This window comes from Dreissena polymorpha, chromosome 3 (genome assembly GCF_020536995.1).
Source record: "Dreissena polymorpha isolate Duluth1 chromosome 3, UMN_Dpol_1.0, whole genome shotgun sequence".
Taxonomy (NCBI): domain Eukaryota; kingdom Metazoa; phylum Mollusca; class Bivalvia; order Myida; family Dreissenidae; genus Dreissena; species Dreissena polymorpha.
In genome coordinates, this window is record NC_068357.1 from 118,489,271 (window position 1) to 118,509,575 (window position 20,305).

Below are 20,305 nucleotides of genomic sequence, written 5' to 3' on the forward strand. Positions count from 1 at the left end.
CACGCTCTATCTGTCGTGGAACCATCTTTCAAACCAATTTTAAAAAGGAGTTATAAAACGGCTTTTCTGAGATAGATATTTTGCTGAAATTGCTATATGTCACAATTATTGTGTTTAAATGATTTAAATGTTAAAATAATGCAATATTATGAATGCGAGATGCATGAACTGTTGAAATGGTATGGATATTCATTGATGCATCGCATGACTATCCTCCTAATTCGTACCTGAAAGGGGAGATTATAAGTACATTACCTTTAGTACATATACAAGCTTGTATAACTTTAGAAGTAAATATATTTAATACCCGTATCATATAGTATTTACCTTCATTTCAAATCTATATGTAAATCATTATATTAACCTTATTTTGTCAATATTTGATATTGCACTTGTTACTTCACCTTTAGCAAGACATTTTTTACTTCCGTTAGTATCCAAAACCCTATTTGTAAACATGTGTAACTGCAAACTTCACTGACTGCTTTCCATTTATTAAAAGATGATCAGGTTATAATATTTCTTTCTATTGTTTTGTTTAGTGAAAGATTAAAATATTGTTTAAATATAACACTAAAATAATTAACGACTCTGATAGAAAACAGTTTTTACAACGATCTAAGTGACAAAAGCTAGGGTTTCGATGATTAAGTGGATTTGATGCAAGTATTGGCCATGTAATAAATAAAATTATTTAAAATGTATAGCAGTTTTATTTGTTATTTTGGTACCTATATGCAAATGTAAAAATAGTTTAAAACGAAGGCTAAGCTTTATCATTGGGTTCTAAACATTATGTACAGGCTAGGTATAAATCTAAAGAAATGACAAATTTCCATACTTCAACAATTCTTTGTTTTGCTGACAGAATATCTAACCTGGCATGCTGGTGATGGGCTAACTAACAATATAGCTGTAGTCCATCTGATATTACTAACAATTATACTAACCATGGCTAAAACTGTCACACTGGCAAGATTGTCTGGACCTTAAGAGGTACCCTAAGAAAAGGCGCCTACTGACTGGAAGTTTTGTTTATTTTGCCAGTTAAATACAAACGAACCTCTCACCGACCAAACACATAATTCTAAGAAATCATTTGATACTAATAGGACTTATCAAGAGTTAGCAAGAAGAATCCAGACATTATCTGATCTTAATTCCCTTCCGGCTTATGTAGATGTAAACATAATGGATAACGGTGATGGCATTGGGAAAACTGTAGTAATAAATAAAGCCTGAATCTCATTTATATAATCGTTAAGGTATATTTGTACTAACACATACGATTTGCAGACTGCGCTGGTAAATTTGGGACGACACGTTACGCGAATGCATTATGCCTGGTGTTCCTAGTGCATGGCTCATTAATAAACGTACAGTAAAATAATAATGCATGCAGAAAAGGTTTCCTTTTTTTAAATTAGCATTATTTCGCGTTTAATGAACGGTTCAATTAATAAAACAAAAAGTCATTCAAAGTACGGAAAATGTATGTTACACGAATAAAGGTAGAGTACAGACATATTGTCAAAACGAAACCAGCAAGTAGTTAACATTTACCAATAGGCGTAGTAGGTGTAGGTTGCGTTTACTGTGCGGGTGTAGTCAACAATCAATCTAAAATAAATATAAATACATACATATATTAGCTTTCATATGCTTTCATGTTTAACGTGACCGTTAGTACTCAAATGTGGCGTGAATAGCTTTGGAGGTCACGAATGTTATGTAGTTGTGATTAAATATGCCAATGCATTGTTACCTTCACACACAACGGCACCAGCATGGTTGCACACATTTAGTGACGAATCAAACTTGGTGCCTGGCGAACAGTTGTGCTTCACCCAGTGGTAGGTCACCGTTCCGTCAGCATTGGTTGCCAAGGTAGTGCATTGACAGAACGAGGCGCAGTTCGTGCCGGGCATGACTATCAAGCGATTCACATCATGCTCATTCTTAGAGCATATGGCTGAATTGTAATACATACATGTCGTAAATTGTCCACGAACAGTGCGCTGTATGAATGAGAGTTCTTGACACAAAGGTGTTCAATATTTATCTCAAGAAAATAACAGAGCTGTAGAGGACAAACTGTAATGTCTTAAATATTTACTTACCACCCTCTCTACAGCCAGCACTTTGGTCTGAAAGAAAAGAGATATATAACCATTATCAAATATTTTGTGGAAAATGTGTACAAACATTATATAAAATAAAGCTTTTCTTGAACGATACAGAAATTCATTTTCAGATTTTATGTTTTATCAATTTCCAAAACGTTCTTCCTGCAACTTTATTTTAATGTTTGCCGTCTACTTTAGTGAATAGTTAATGGCACATAAAATACCAAAGTTGTTCAAATTCCTGAAATTTGTATGAAGCTTCTTTAATATACATTTAATAAAATAAGACGTGAGGACAAGCTCTATCTGTCCTGGAACCTTCTTTTAAGCCAATTTCAAAAAGGGAGATAAAAACGGCTATTCTGAGAATGAGATTTTCCTGAAATTGCTATATGTCACAATTATTGTGTTTAAATGAGTTAAATGTTAAAACATTATATTACCTTATATATCTAAGCAGCAATTGTCAGTGGACAGGATTGATGAAGTATAATTATTATATGTTATAGCATGCATTTGTTATAAAGTGAAGTTTATGAATTGTTATGAAAAAAATAATATTATGTGGTGCTAAGCTTAATCATGCTCTCATTGCACTCATACTCAATATTGAAGCTGATACTCAGTATTGACGCTGATATACACTAAACAATTATGAGTATGTTCCCATGTAGGGCCTCATATATAGCTTTGACCTTAATAATTAGATATGTAATAATTGTTATGAGATATTAATAATGCAAAAGTGATTAATTATTTTAAGATTATGTATTGGTCCAGTGATTCAACATTATTTGCATTACCGGAGAGGTTTTACTTAAGTGTTCCCAATTAGTGGCCTCATTTGTTTTTGCGGATGAATTGTTTAGATTTGCATTTAAAAAGTTGTAGGATATTTAGTAAGAGCAATTTAGTTAAATATTCTATGTAAGCTCAATTGGTGGATATTTTTAAGCATTGAATGTCTATGTTAAACATTATTTTAGAATTTTCCCCATGTTAGGGCCTCATTTTGTAATTTTACTGTGTTCTTAGTATAAAACTGTTTGATATATTAAATATTGATACATTTTTAGATAAAGAAACAAGAGTAAATGAAATGTTTTTTATTGTTTTTGTTTTCTATCCTGTTACTTAAAAATAAAAATAAATTGAAAAATGGGTCCCCTTTTGGAGCCTTATTTTAGGGCATACTGAGTTATCCAATCGCGTGTCCTCACATCTAATAGAATTATGCATACCTTAAAATGGTGATTTACAAAGTTTCATGCTTTCTTCACAAAGTTGAATATCTTTTTCCTATAACTTATTCACTAGAGATCCCTGTTTGCAGAAATGTAATTAACATTCATGGTCAAAGCCTTACAGAAGTAAGTTTGACTTTTATCATACAAGGAACATTTTCTGCGAAAACTGATAGATATTCTGTCAAACGCATATATTTGTCCTAACAGGAAAATAGTGTTCTAATATTTTTGGGGGTTGAGTGGTATTTTTTCATATATTGAACCGACTTATAATTATTTCGCGTTTGCGGATAACAGAAACAGTCTCAGCATACGAAAACAAGAGTAAATGTAATGCCGTTTCCACTGGGCAAAGCTTAATCGGTTAACAAAGAGAAAAACAAATGCTTCAAACCACTAGCCATTTGACATTTACTACTAGCGGTTTATTTAAAATATAATCAATGTATACAAATGCTTCGTTTTCGAGAGAAGCCTTCATACGCTAGAGATACAACAGTAACTCAACACCACAACCTCACGGCCATCGGGTAGATAATACGAAAACATCATCGAAATAAGGTTCTTGTGGCAATCACTGCATCCTTTATGGACGGAAACCAGAGAGAGTAGTGAATAGGTTATGGCACATACAATACCAAAGATGGTCAACTTCCTGAAGAAAGCACCAAAATTTGTATCAAGCTTATTTAATATACCCTAAATAAAAAAGAAGCGAAAACACGCTCTATCTGTCGTGGAACCATCTTTCAAACCAATTTTAAAAAGGAGTTATAAAACGGCTTTTCTGAGATAGATATTTTGCTGAAATTGCTATATGTCACAATTATTGTGTTTAAATGATTTAAATGTTAAAATAATGCAATATTATGAATGCGAGATGCATGAACTGTTGAAATGGTATGGATATTCATTGATGCATCGCATGACTATCCTCCTAATTCGTACCTGAAAGGGGAGATTATAAGTACATTACCTTTAGTACATATACAAGCTTGTATAACTTTAGAAGTAAATATATTTAATACCCGTATCATATAGTATTTACCTTCATTTCAAATCTATATGTAAATCATTATATTAACCTTATTTTGTCAATATTTGATATTGCACTTGTTACTTCACCTTTAGCAAGACATTTTTTACTTCCGTTAGTATCCAAAACCCTATTTGTAAACATGTGTAACTGCAAACTTCACTGACTGCTTTCCATTTATTAAAAGATGATCAGGTTATAATATTTCTTTCTATTGTTTTGTTTAGTGAAAGATTAAAATATTGTTTAAATATAACACTAAAATAATTAACGACTCTGATAGAAAACAGTTTTTACAACGATCTAAGTGACAAAAGCTAGGGTTTCGATGATTAAGTGGATTTGATGCAAGTATTGGCCATGTAATAAATAAAATTATTTAAAATGTATAGCAGTTTTATTTGTTATTTTGGTACCTATATGCAAATGTAAAAATAGTTTAAAACGAAGGCTAAGCTTTATCATTGGGTTCTAAACATTATGTACAGGCTAGGTATAAATCTAAAGAAATGACAAATTTCCATACTTCAACAATTCTTTGTTTTGCTGACAGAATATCTAACCTGGCATGCTGGTGATGGGCTAACTAACAATATAGCTGTAGTCCATCTGATATTACTAACAATTATACTAACCATGGCTAAAACTGTCACACTGGCAAGATTGTCTGGACCTTAAGAGGTACCCTAAGAAAAGGCGCCTACTGACTGGAAGTTTTGTTTATTTTGCCAGTTAAATACAAACGAACCTCTCACCGACCAAACACATAATTCTAAGAAATCATTTGATACTAATAGGACTTATCAAGAGTTAGCAAGAAGAATCCAGACATTATCTGATCTTAATTCCCTTCCGGCTTATGTAGATGTAAACATAATGGATAACGGTGATGGCATTGGGAAAACTGTAGTAATAAATAAAGCCTGAATCTCATTTATATAATCGTTAAGGTATATTTGTACTAACACATACGATTTGCAGACTGCGCTGGTAAATTTGGGACGACACGTTACGCGAATGCATTATGCCTGGTGTTCCTAGTGCATGGCTCATTAATAAACGTACAGTAAAATAATAATGCATGCAGAAAAGGTTTCCTTTTTTTAAATTAGCATTATTTCGCGTTTAATGAACGGTTCAATTAATAAAACAAAAAGTCATTCAAAGTACGGAAAATGTATGTTACACGAATAAAGGTAGAGTACAGACATATTGTCAAAACGAAACCAGCAAGTAGTTAACATTTACCAATAGGCGTAGTAGGTGTAGGTTGCGTTTACTGTGCGGGTGTAGTCAACAATCAATCTAAAATAAATATAAATACATACATATATTAGCTTTCATATGCTTTCATGTTTAACGTGACCGTTAGTACTCAAATGTGGCGTGAATAGCTTTGGAGGTCACGAATGTTATGTAGTTGTGATTAAATATGCCAATGCATTGTTACCTTCACACACAACGGCACCAGCATGGTTGCACACATTTAGTGACGAATCAAACTTGGTGCCTGGCGAACAGTTGTGCTTCACCCAGTGGTAGGTCACCGTTCCGTCAGCATTGGTTGCCAAGGTAGTGCATTGACAGAACGAGGCGCAGTTCGTGCCGGGCATGACTATCAAGCGATTCACATCATGCTCATTCTTAGAGCATATGGCTGAATTGTAATACATACATGTCGTAAATTGTCCACGAACAGTGCGCTGTATGAATGAGAGTTCTTGACACAAAGGTGTTCAATATTTATCTCAAGAAAATAACAGAGCTGTAGAGGACAAACTGTAATGTCTTAAATATTTACTTACCACCCTCTCTACAGCCAGCACTTTGGTCTGAAAGAAAAGAGATATATAACCATTATCAAATATTTTGTGGAAAATGTGTACAAACATTATATAAAATAAAGCTTTTCTTGAACGATACAGAAATTCATTTTCAGATTTTATGTTTTATCAATTTCCAAAACGTTCTTCCTGCAACTTTATTTTAATGTTTGCCGTCTACTTTAGTGAATAGTTAATGGCACATAAAATACCAAAGTTGTTCAAATTCCTGAAATTTGTATGAAGCTTCTTTAATATACATTTAATAAAATAAGACGTGAGGACAAGCTCTATCTGTCCTGGAACCTTCTTTTAAGCCAATTTCAAAAAGGGAGATAAAAACGGCTATTCTGAGAATGAGATTTTCCTGAAATTGCTATATGTCACAATTATTGTGTTTAAATGAGTTAAATGTTAAAACATTATATTACCTTATATATCTAAGCAGCAATTGTCAGTGGACAGGATTGATGAAGTATAATTATTATATGTTATAGCATGCATTTGTTATAAAGTGAAGTTTATGAATTGTTATGAAAAAAATAATATTATGTGGTGCTAAGCTTAATCATGCTCTCATTGCACTCATACTCAATATTGAAGCTGATACTCAGTATTGACGCTGATATACACTAAACAATTATGAGTATGTTCCCATGTAGGGCCTCATATATAGCTTTGACCTTAATAATTAGATATGTAATAATTGTTATGAGATATTAATAATGCAAAAGTGATTAATTATTTTAAGATTATGTATTGGTCCAGTGATTCAACATTATTTGCATTACCGGAGAGGTTTTACTTAAGTGTTCCCAATTAGTGGCCTCATTTGTTTTTGCGGATGAATTGTTTAGATTTGCATTTAAAAAGTTGTAGGATATTTAGTAAGAGCAATTTAGTTAAATATTCTATGTAAGCTCAATTGGTGGATATTTTTAAGCATTGAATGTCTATGTTAAACATTATTTTAGAATTTTCCCCATGTTAGGGCCTCATTTTGTAATTTTACTGTGTTCTTAGTATAAAACTGTTTGATATATTAAATATTGATACATTTTTAGATAAAGAAACAAGAGTAAATGAAATGTTTTTTATTGTTTTTGTTTTCTATCCTGTTACTTAAAAATAAAAATAAATTGAAAAATGGGTCCCCTTTTGGAGCCTTATTTTAGGGCATACTGAGTTATCCAATCGCGTGTCCTCACATCTAATAGAATTATGCATACCTTAAAATGGTGATTTACAAAGTTTCATGCTTTCTTCACAAAGTTGAATATCTTTTTCCTATAACTTATTCACTAGAGATCCCTGTTTGCAGAAATGTAATTAACATTCATGGTCAAAGCCTTACAGAAGTAAGTTTGACTTTTATCATACAAGGAACATTTTCTGCGAAAACTGATAGATATTCTGTCAAACGCATATATTTGTCCTAACAGGAAAATAGTGTTCTAATATTTTTGGGGGTTGAGTGGTATTTTTTCATATATTGAACCGACTTATAATTATTTCGCGTTTGCGGATAACAGAAACAGTCTCAGCATACGAAAACAAGAGTAAATGTAATGCCGTTTCCACTGGGCAAAGCTTAATCGGTTAACAAAGAGAAAAACAAATGCTTCAAACCACTAGCCATTTGACATTTACTACTAGCGGTTTATTTAAAATATAATCAATGTATACAAATGCTTCGTTTTCGAGAGAAGCCTTCATACGCTAGAGATACAACAGTAACTCAACACCACAACCTCACGGCCATCGGGTAGATAATACATACCGTTTATTTGACACACAGGCGCAGCTGAGCTCCAAGTTCCGGCTGAAGTGCATGTCAGCAAAGGTAGCCCCACGAGCGTGTAGCCGGTATTACACTTGAAGGATGCCTCGGCCCCGTACTTGGTCCCCTGCGCGAGATCTACCTCTCCGTTCATTGGTGTCGACAACGTACCGCAGTCTGAACGGTGAAAATGATTATTGCATTGCATTTTAAAGGATAATAACTATACAATTAAAACACTGTTCAAAGAATTCCAGTTACCTTCTCACGTCCACGTTTTACAACACTTTGATTGGGAATCCTATCTTTGTATGCATAGTTATATTCATGAAAAAAACAAGAAAAACGCTTGTTATCTTTCATATACAATTTAACTGCATTTTACACAAAAAGGCTTCTGCAATACGTTTCTTAAAAGTAATTCATAATTTTAACAATAAACCCAAAATAAGCTAAAATTCCAGTTGTATAACCATGCAATAGATAAATAAGTAGTCTATAATTTTAAGCGCAAGCTGAAAGATTCAATCGCCTTTGGCAACTTAGGCGATCGGAAACGTTAACATATAAATGTTGGCGCCAAAGAAACAAGTATGAGCAAGATGTTATAGTTACGATAACGATCCGCATCATAAAATAATTTGCTCAATATTTGATTGAGTGCACAAGTCGCTTTGTGTGCGAGGCTAACAAAGTATTAATAACAATATAATTAATATCATCAATTAATTGCTTATAAGCACTAAAACTACATGAATTAAAATGTATTTGTCGTAAATTGACGTAGGTTTTTTAAATTTCACTGGGTCAATACATTCTCACTGGGTGTATTTATTCATATGTTAAATTTTAAGTCTAAAATACTGCATGAACTTAAAATGTACTTGCTTTACATTGATGTGCACTGAAATGAATGATTTCAACTATACACTGTGGTTTTGTTTTCACATATTTTGTTTGTTCAAATCTACACTTTCTTTACCTTTTACAAAAGAAAACAATGATATGTGTAGTACAAATCTCCATATTAAGTATGAAGATCCCTGTGTTATATAGAAAGTATAGTTGCTACTTGTATTTTCTGTGCTTTCACAAAGTTTGTCATCTACTATGTATCTATGTATACATGCATACATTGTACATTGCTAAATATAAACTTGCATCCGCTGTTTATAAACGTGCAAATCATTTAGTTGTATACTAACACAGGCTGTATTTAATTGCTACTAACACATAATTTTTGTAAGGTATGGAGTAGGATGGCCTCGACCTACACATACCTATTGACGAGGTAAATAAAGTTTTCTTATTTAAAAAAAAAACAAAAAAAAATACTGCATGAACTGGGTTTGCATAGATATATATAATAAGTATATTTATTGTGGCGTGTAGATTTAAATACAGATTCTTAAGTATTTCATAAACTTACAAATTTTACAGAATTATACATGCATATGAGCAAACTGGATTGATGTCATACTACTCTTGACATCTTCGCACGCACATGTCGCTATCTCACATACCATGGGCCTGACAATTCCAACAACCATTAGTGTCTCAAAAATACTTCACAAGAAGTCCGTCTTTGTTTGGACGTATGGCGTTTACAGGAAAAAAAGTTTACCTTTAATAACACACGTTGGACTGGACCCATCCCACGCTCCGGTTGCCATACACGTTCTAGTTGAAATACCGGTTAGAGTGTAGCCCACACTGCACGAGAACTCTGCCCTGCTTAGATAGTCCTTGCTCGGGATGAAAACCACTGCTCCGTCGATAGGCGCCGTCAAATCCGGACAAGCTATCAAATCAGAAGCGTACTGGGCATTTCACAGATTATTATCGTTAGAACGTTTAGCTTTTTCATTAATAGACCCATGTGTTCAGTGGCTAAGCAAACGGATATTGAGAACATTAAATAGTCATATATTTTAATTTCAGAATCCAGAAAGATCCATTGGAATAAATAACTGTTCAATGTTCAAATGCACCTATATTACACGTATAATCGTATATGGACGGAAAAATTAAGGATGCTTTAGTTTAAACAACAATACATACATTAATGGATTTCGGTTATATTATTTGAAGCTCTATGTACATTAGCAGAAAAACACAGATTTCCTTGAGTTTCGAATAACAGCTATTTTCTGTCAGCGTAATGTGGAGAAGTGCCAACCATCTTACAGTTTATTGTGCAGGTAGGTTTCGCCCCGCTCCATGTTGCAGCCGATTGACACGTGACAGACGAAGGTCCGTTCCTCGTGTAACCGGTGTTGCAAGTGAAGGTCGCAACGGCCTGGTATAACGTGCCACCGGAGTATTCGACGATGCCGTTGTCAACCAGTCCTAAGCTCTTACAGTCTGCGTACAAAAAGCAAAACCATTTTTCAAAATATTCATTGACAATTCGAATATGACTTGTGATGATGGTCCACTAGAAATAACATTTGTGTCATGTCATTACCCAATGAAGGTGTTACTCTAACCGTCAGGTAATTATGCTCGGTGCTGGCACTTTTTGTACCTCTGTTTAGAACCTCATCATGTAATAGAAATTTGGGTGGATAATAACTCAGTGGTACTCAGCTACCGACGGTAATCATCATTTGTTCAGAATCATAATTCATTGATTGTCTGGCCAACACTTGCAAAATATTGACTAGATTTGAGGCAAATGCAGTGATACATAGACAATCATTAGTGATAAATATCTGAATACGTTCATCGCGTGTGTGTTAATATTTTAAACGGAAATCCATTTTGTAAGTGATACATATAAGCGTTCAAGACTAAACTACTCACAAAGTTATCATCATGAATAGGTTTTGGCGGCCATCTTGGACGCCATCTTCAAAAAAAAAAATTCCGGTGGTCAGATTTTGGTAAACTTATGAAATGTTATAAAGGCCATTCTACCCTACAAGGATCCGTTAAAATACCGTTTGTAGCAATTGTTTGGGGGTTGAATTGTATTTTTTCATATATTGACCCGATTAATAATCATTTTGCGTTTTTGGCTAACAGAAACAGTCGCAGCATACAAAAACAAGAGTAAATGTAATGCCTATTTCACTAGACCAAGCTCAATCGGTTAACAAACAGAAAAACAAATGCTTCAAACCGCACGCCTTTTGACATTTAATACTAGCGGTTTATTTAAAATATAATCAATGTATACAAACGCTTCGTTTTCCAAAGAAGCCTTCACACGCTAGAGATACAACAGAAACTCAACACCACAAACCTCATGGACATCTGGTAGATAATACATACCGTTTATTTGACACACAGGCGCAGCTGAGCTCCAAGTTCCGGCTGAAGTGCATGTCAGCAAAGGTAGCCCCACGAGCGTGTAGCCGGTATTACACGTGAAGGATGCCTCGGCCCCGTACTTGGTCCCTTGCGCGAGATCTACCTCTCCGTTCATTGGTGTCGACAACGTACCGCAGTCTGAACGGTAAAATGATTATTGCATTGCATTTGTAAGGATAATAACTATACAAGTGTAATACTGTTCAAAGATGTCCAGTTACCTTTTCACAACATCCATGTTTTATAACACGTTGATTGGGAATCCTATCTTTGTATGCATAGTTATATTCATGAAAAAAAACCAAGAAAAACACTTGTTATCTTTCATGTACAATTTAACTGCATTTTACACAAAAAGGCTTCTGCAATACGTTTCTTAAAAGTAATTTATAATTTTAACAATAAACCCTAAATAAGCTAAAATTCGAATTGTACATCCATGCAATAGAATAATAAGTTGTCTATAATTTAAAGCGCAAGCTGAAAGATTCAATCGCGTTTGGCAACTTAGGCGATCGGAAACGTTAACATATAAATGTTGGCGCTAAAGAAAAAAGTATGAGCAAGATGTTATAGTTACGATAACGATCCGCATCATAAAATAATTTGCTCAATATTTGATTGAGTGCACCAGTCGCTTTGTGTGTGAGGCTAACAAAGTATTCATAACAATATAATTAATATCATCAATTAATTGCTCATAAGCACTAAAACTACATGAATTGAAATGTATTTGTCGTAAATTGACGTAGGTTTCTTAAATTTCACTGGGTCAATACATTCTCACTGCGTGTATTTATTCATTTGTTAAATTTTCAGTCTAAAATACAGCATGAACTGGGTTTGCATAGATATATATAATAAGTATATTTATCGTGGCGTGAGGATTTAAAGACAGATTCTTAAGTATTTCATAAACTTACAAATTTTACAGAATTATACATGCATATGAGCAAACTGGATTGATGTCATAATACTCTTGACATCTTCGCACGCACATGTCGCTATCTCACATACCATGGGCCTGACAATTCCAACAACCATTAGTGTCTCAAAAATACTTCACAAGAAGTCCGTCTTTGTTTGGACGTATGGCGTTAACAGGAAAAAAAAGTTTACCTTTAATAACACACGTTGGACTTGACCCATCCCACGCTCCGGTTGCCATACACGTTCTAGTTGAAATACCGGTTAGAGTGTAGCCCACACGGCACGAGAACTCTGCCCTGCTTAGATAGTCCTTGCTCGGGATGAAAACCACTGCTCCGTCGATAGGCGCCGTCAAATCCGGACAAGCTATCAAACCAGAAGCGTACTGGACATGTCACAGATTATTATCGTTAGAACATTAAGCTTTTTCATTAATAGACCCATGTTAGTCCAGGACATATACTGTTTAACCTCAAACAAATTGCAACAGAAATAAAATCAATTGCATCATGTAGCCCATGAATAAGTACATATTACAAAAAAAATCGCCATGAAAATTCGAAGCCTTTTAAAAAATATTAATAAAAACAAATCGTCTTTACCGTGTTTGATTGTTATGGCAATTATTTACCACCATACTCGCGTTTACTATGACGAAAGTTTTCACCGGAAGTTACAACCAGAATCAATAACGGATCCATCGGTCAACGATTGTGATCAAAATGTAAGTAACTTTGTATACTATTAACATACAAAAAAGTGCAACGATGTAAAGATAAAACATTTACCTTTACCCCTCGTAATTTTACCCGCTTTGTATTAAGATTTATGCAATATTAATATAGTTACTACGTCACGATTGGTATTGTTGACGTCATAATACACGAGGCTTGTTTTTTTTTATTATTGAAACAAGGTTAATGTATTTATTTGTGTCAGTTTTGTTGTATTATGGTGATAATTTACAAGCATGCATTGGATGAGATACCAATATTATGTACTTGTTGAAAAATAAAACATACAGGGAATTATTTTCAAAAAAAAAATAAAACTACGGAAGCCTATTCGGGTCATATATTTTTTTTAAATCAATCATCATTTATACGTGCCAATCATCCACACATTACATTTCAATGACATGTTAGTGCAGTTTATTATAAATGCAATACATTAAAACATTTTGACGAAGTGTATGCAAAGAAAGCTTGGGTATTTTCATTTAAAGCGTCATCATGAAAGATCCAAAATCTCATTCGTTCTTATATCTAGTTATCTGTGGGATACTTTGCACGGTTAACGATTTTTATGTCTATTTCAGGGTCCAAAAATGAGTTGCATATTCTGCGACGCCATTATAGAAGATGGACAGCCCACAGTTGTTCTACGCCAGAAAGGATGTGATGCTATCAACGCTTTAGCACATACACTGGGTCTCACCTTCACTGTTATACCTGGACAAACCGTACATACAGTCTGTCGGCGAGACTTTTGCAGACAAAAAGAACTAAGGCGTTCCAAAAACCCTGATCAGAATTTGTCAGAAGAGTATAGACGTTTGCGATCGGGCGGTGGATTTGACTTTGAAAAACATTGTTTATTTTGCGGACAAGTCGGGAAAACTAGTGGAAACAAACGGGGATTTGATGTATTTCCAGTTCGAACGTTTGATTTAAAATAAAATACGACAACAGTCATTAAACAGAGATGATGAATGGGGAAATCAGGTGCTGGCACGATTGGGGTATGCACACGATTTACCAGCTGCAGATGCACTATATCATCAAACGTGCAGTGTTAACTTTCGAACTGGACGACAGAAACCCATCAGCAAACAAACTGAATCTGAAATTCCCATTAAGTCTCCAAAAGGGCGTCCAGAGAATCAAAGACAGAGTGAAGCATTTCTGACTGTAACACAAAGATTAGAAGAAAACGACGATGAGCAAACAAGTATTAATGACCTTGTGAAACAGATGGACGATTTATATCCAGACCATGCATACAGTGCGGTGTATATGAAAAAGAAATTAATGGAACAATTTAATGATCAGATAGTTATCACAGAGATAAATGGAATTCCTAATATTGTTACTTTTAAAAAAACAGTCTCCACTATATTAAATGAATTTTACAAGCAAGACAAAGACTTGGATCCATCGCAAAAGAAAATATCAATTATTCAAACAGCGGCGAAACTAATCCAAAGTGATATTAAAGATATACGCGTGTCGAAGGCATTTTACCCTCCACCACAAGACATTTCTGATCTTGAAAAAAACATTGAGTACTTACCAGACTCACTGAGGACATTTCTGCAGACCCTCTTACCAAAGAAGACAAATCCCGTCAAGGTTGCTTCTATAGGACAAGCTATTGTGCAATCTGTCAGACCGCGAATGACACTTCCTCCATTGCAACTTGGTCTTGCCGTGCAATTGCACAATCAGTATTCGTCGCGTTTTTTAATTGATGTTTTGAACAAATTGGGTTTCTGTACCTCGTATAAAGAAGTCATGAAATTTGAGTCAAGTGCCGCTGTTCAAAATGGAACTCAGATTTCAGGAGTGGTGCCATCAAATTTCATTCAGTTTGCTGCCGACAACGTTGATCACAATGTTAGAACGTTGGATGGACATGGCACATTTCATGGTATGGGGATCATTGCCGCCGTTACCCCTGGTGTCAAAGAAGAAATGCCTATACCACGCATTCATGTTTCTAATGAAGACCTTGTTTCTTCGGGCACGATCAATATAAAGATTTACAAGGCTCCATTAGAACTCCCAAGTTTACTTCAGAAAAGTTTAAAGTCAGAAATGTAGAGGACCCAACAGACTGCCAGGATATCTTGTTAGAAGTTGTTCGGCCACTCAAGTCCAAAACCCCTGGATGGTCAGGATTTATGCAAGCCGTAGAAGAAGGGTATTTCCCCGGCAGATCTTCTATCAAGTTCCTACCTATGATCGACCTAAACCCAAGTGATTTGTCCTGTATTTACTCAACATTATATTTCGTGTCTGCAGAGGCTAAAAAATACCGAACTACGCCGGTTGTCACATTCGATCAACCTCTTTATTGGAAAGCAACATCCATTTTACAAAGCGAGAATAATGACAGTCCATTAAAAGATGTTGTGCTCATACTAGGAGGGTTTCACCTTCAAATGAGTTTTCTCGGAAGTGTAGGCCATCTTATGCAAGCAACCGGATTACAAGATGCATTAGAAACTGTTTACGCATCAAACGCGGTAGAACATATGATGAGCGGAAAGGCGGTTTCGAGGGCTGTGCGTGGGCATCTGTTGGTTTATTCGGCGCTCGTTATGATGCTTACCTCGGACATATATGGGATACCATTACCGATAGAGAACAATTCAGACATCTGTAGAAAAAGTTTCCGAGTCAGTTGATGTAGCACAAGAAGACCTACCTGGATATCGCTCAGAGGCCATAGACACTCAAAGTGACCTCAAGGAACTCGAGACAATATCAGTTCTGTACGACAAGTCAATCAACAAAGAAATAGCACCTGCTAGTCTGAAAGAAAACGAAGTTTTTCAAAATGTCAAAATGAAGCTAGACTCGAAAATACTGGAACTAAAATCATACCCGACATCAGCTTTGTGGATCCAATACATTAAGATGATTGAAATACTCAGGCAATTCATTAAAGCAGAGAGAACGGGTAATTGGGACTTGCACCTTCAGTCAGTTGAACGTATGCTTCCTTATCTGGCCGCATCAGGGCATAATTTGTATGTTAAGTCAGCATACCTCTACCTTCAACAAATGAATGAGCTACAGGAAACGCACCCAGTAATTTATGAAAAGTTCATGAATGGTTTCCATGTGATACGACGGAGTGATCGCTACTGGGCTGGGTTAGCTACTGATTTGACAATCGAGCAGACTCTGATGAGGACTCTAAAATCTACTGGTGGTATGACAAGAGGAAAGGGAATGACGGAAATTCAAAGAGCTCAGTGGTTACTTTCAATGCCCGTATGTGCAGCAGTAAACTCGTCGATGCAAGCGTTAACTGATACGGAATATATAACAAGTATGAAACATAAAGAGTGTTCCAAAACTAGACAAGAACGCGACACGAAAGATCGGAATACAATTTTGACATTCTTGGATGAACGAAAGCCATTTGCAGCAGTGAATTCCTTAAGAAACATTGAAACTGGGGTAACGTCAACAGATGATGTGAATGCCCATCAAGCGCATGAAATTGGTAGCGCCATAATTAATGACCTCAGAGGTCAGAATGTGATGGATGTTTCGCTTAAGAAAGGTCGACAAGTGGCATTCTGTGTTGCAAGCTGGAAACCAAATTGTACCTGTAAGCCCACAACTACTATTCCAACGTCTGTTAGTAGCGGCAACGAGTCAAGCAGACGATATGGGTAATGTCTTCAATCATGAATTGTGCCCAGTTCCGGCATCATTATTTGACAACACTGGATGCATGAGAGAAGCCCAAAAGGCCACACTTGCAGACGCTATATGGTGCTTGGGTGACTGTGCTGCTAATCCTGAATCGGATGAGAATATGGTATACATACTTGATGGAAGATCCCTTCTTCATAAAATACCGTGGCATAGAGGCTATACATTCAAGGGTATCTGCCAACTATATGTGGATTATGTACGCAAGCGGTATGGCTTCCCATCAATTGTTTTCGACGGCTACATGGACGGACCGTCTACAAAGGACTTCACGCATCAACGTCGGAGTAAAGGTATTATGGGGACGACTATTTTGTTTACGGAAGACACTCCTTTCCGATCAAAGAAGGACCATTTTTTAGCCAACTCTGTTAACAAACAGAACTTCATCAATCTTCTTGGTGCCAGTCTTCAAACCATTGGATGTGAGGTAGTACATGCTGCAGCTGATGCAGATGTTACTATTGTCAAAACAGCTGTCGAATGGGCTACCAGAAAGAAAGCGACACTGATTGGTGAAGACACAGACTTATTGGTGCTCCTGTGCTACCATGCAGTGCTAGAGGACAATGACATAGTCTTCCGGTCTGACAGACACGTTGGTCTAACACGAAAAGTTAAGGTTTGGAGTGTAAGAAAAACCAAAACTGTTCTGGGTAAACGCATCTGTAATTTACTTCCAGCTGTGCATGCCTTAACAGGGTGTGATACAACTTCGCGAATTTTTGGAATTGGCAAAGGGGCCGCGTTGAAAAAAGTGAGATCATGTGAAGTGTTACAGAATGACATAAGCCACTTCCAGGAATGCATTCATCAAGAACAGGTGACGTGCGTAGGTGAGAGAATTATAGAAGCACTATATGGCGGGTCAAGCGTTGATAATTTAAACAGCCTACGCCTACGAATTTTCACGGAAAAGGCCATCAACAACCGCAAAACTGTGGAAATCCATACCTTACCACCTACATCTGCTTCTGCAAAGTTTCACTGTCTTCGCGCCCGTCTTCAAATAGGAGATTGGATAGGAGAGTCAAAACAAGATCCATGCTGGGGATGGAAGCTGGATAATGGGCTCTTTGTTCCAGTCAGGACAGACATGCCGCCCGCACCATCAGAACTCATGGCAATCATCAGATGCAAGTGCAAAACGAACTGTGACAGTAAGCGGTGTTCGTGCAGAAAACATGGACTTGAGTGCTCCATAGCGTGTAAAGAATGCAAAGGATCGAGTTGCTCGAATAGTTTGCAAAATGAACTGGACGTATCTGATACCGATGTATAAAGTGAACAATGTACTATATTTGGTTAACAGTCCGCGGGTTTGCCCAAGGTCAAATTCTCAAGGTCAAGGTCATATCACTAAATTCATTTATATTTATTACATATGTATTACCCTAAACATGCAAATGCAGTGTCACAAGTTTGCATCGCGAGTAACATACAACATCGACAAATATGTAAAGAACCGTGTTCATAATATTCATTGTTATTTCTAAAAAAAAACTCTAAAAATGTCATATTTTAAAGGCAAAAAACTACTTTTTGCTCTTGACCTATCAATGGCGATTTTTTATACGTAATAGATAGCATATGCAAGAGTCCAAATCACTAAAAACATTTTCTGTTGCAATTTCTTTGAGGTTCGGTACAAAAATCGAATATCGGTCCTGGACTATGTGTTCAGTGGCTAAGCAAACGGATATTGAAAACATTAAATAGTCATATGTTTTAATTTCAGAATCCAGAAAGATCCCTTGGAAAAAATAACTGTTTAATGTTCAAATGCACTTATATCACACGTATAATTGTATATTGACGGAACAATTGAGGATGCTTTAGTTTAAACAACAATACATACATTAATGGATTTCGGTTATATTATGTGAAGCCCTATGTACATTAGCAGAAAAACACAGATTTCCTTGATTTTCGAATAAAAGCTATTTTCTGTCGGCGTGATGTGGAGAAGTGCCAACCATCTTACAGTTTATTGTGCATGTAGGTTTCGCCCCGCTCCATGTGGCAGCCGATTGACACCTGACAGACGAAGGTCCGTTCCTCGTGTAACCGGTGTGCTCTTACAGTCTATTTTTCAAAATATTCATGGAGAATTCGAATATAACTTGTGATGATGGTCCACTATAAATAAAGATTGTGCCATGTCATAACCCAATGAAAGTGTTACCCTAACCGTCAGGTAATTATGCTCGGTGCTGGCACTTTTAGTACCTCTGATTGGAAACTTATCTTCGGGACTAGTGCCAAAGGTCGATGTCAGAGCTGGCTCGACATTCGTCCCAGCTCGATATTCGGGACTAGTTCGGAATGTCGATGTCAGAGCTAGCTCGACATTCGCCCCAGCTCTATATTCGGTACTTTTTGCCGAATGTCGATGTCAGAGCTGGCCCGACATTCGCCCCAGCTCGATATTCTGGATTTTTGCCGAATGTCGATGTCGGACCTGGCTCGACATTCGTCCCAGCTCGATATTTGGGACTTTTGCCGTATGTCGATGTCAGAGTTGACTAGACATTCGCCCCACTTCGATATTCGGGACTTTTGCAGAATTTCGATGTTAGAGCTTGCTCGACATTCGCCCAAGTTCGATATTCGGGATTTTTGCCGAATGTCGATGTCAGAGCTGGCTCGACATTCGCCCCAGCTCGATATTTGAATGTCGAATGTCGATGTCAGAGCTGGCTCGACATTCGCCCCAGCTCGATATTTGAATGTCGAATGTCGATGTCAGAGCTGGCTCGACATTCGCCCCAGCTCGATATTTGAATGTCGAATGTCGATGTCAGAGCTGGCTCGACATTCGCCCCAGCTCGATATTTGAATGTCGAATGTCGATGTCAGAGCTGGCTCGACATTCGCCCCAGCTCGATATTTGAATGTCGAATGTCGATTTCCGTGCCAACTTCACGCACCTCCAACACTGACTTTTATTAAAAAAATACTACAATACCAGTATGATGATATATAAGTATGATATATATGATGATATATAAGTATATGTACTAGGAGCTATTTACATGGATTGAAGCGTACCTAATTACGTGACGTGTATGGCCTAATATAGTGCTAGAACAGAACCGAACGAATGTATAATTGCAATCGAATCTAATAGTTAATGCTGATGCAGTTCTAGGCTCCCAGATAAACGTTGGCGAGCTGTAGACACACTTACGACTGTTCCTTTATCATAGCCATACGTTACGTATTTGGTTTAATGAAAAAACAAGTACGGAAAGATGATTTTGTTATAACTTTTACTAATGCGTTCAAATAGGATGATATGTATTATAAACGATGATGAACGGACTATATTGACCGGCCTTCTAAACTCGGCAATAGCCGTTAACCGTGTGCTTTTATATGTCCACAAGGGTTTAGTTATTTTTCTGAGACACACTAAGGATACGACGCTTAATGACGAGCAGTAGGTACAAACCCACATATATGATTTTTTATATGGTGAATTAACTGAACTTCACATTCATCATCCCATCATTTCAACCAGGCGTTTCGGTTTTGGGAAAGTCTCTTTAAAGTACATGTGAAAGTTAAAATACAAGAATGAACGCCGAGAAACAT

General features: G+C 36.3%; 1 protein-coding gene and 1 long non-coding RNA gene across 2 annotated transcripts; both read right to left on the reverse strand.

Annotated features, from left to right (window-relative positions):
- Positions 1-216: 216 nt before the first annotated feature.
- On the reverse strand, positions 217-9,807 carry LOC127872540 (E-selectin-like). Its single transcript, XM_052415866.1, has 6 exons — positions 9,637-9,807; positions 8,013-8,189; positions 6,215-6,241; positions 5,860-6,066; positions 1,766-1,972; positions 217-227 (listed from the first exon to the last, which is right to left on the reverse strand). The coding sequence occupies exons 1-6, from the start codon at positions 9,683-9,685 to the stop codon at positions 217-219; spliced, it is 678 nt and encodes a 225-aa protein (XP_052271826.1). The 5' UTR covers positions 9,686-9,807.
- Positions 9,808-11,294: 1,487 nt separating this feature from the next.
- On the reverse strand, positions 11,295-13,122 carry LOC127874630 (uncharacterized). Its single transcript, XR_008047030.1, has 3 exons — positions 13,046-13,122; positions 12,447-12,623; positions 11,295-11,465 (listed from the first exon to the last, which is right to left on the reverse strand). It is a non-coding gene; the product is annotated as an uncharacterized LOC127874630 (long non-coding RNA).
- Between the last annotated feature and the right edge of the window lie 7,183 nt (positions 13,123-20,305).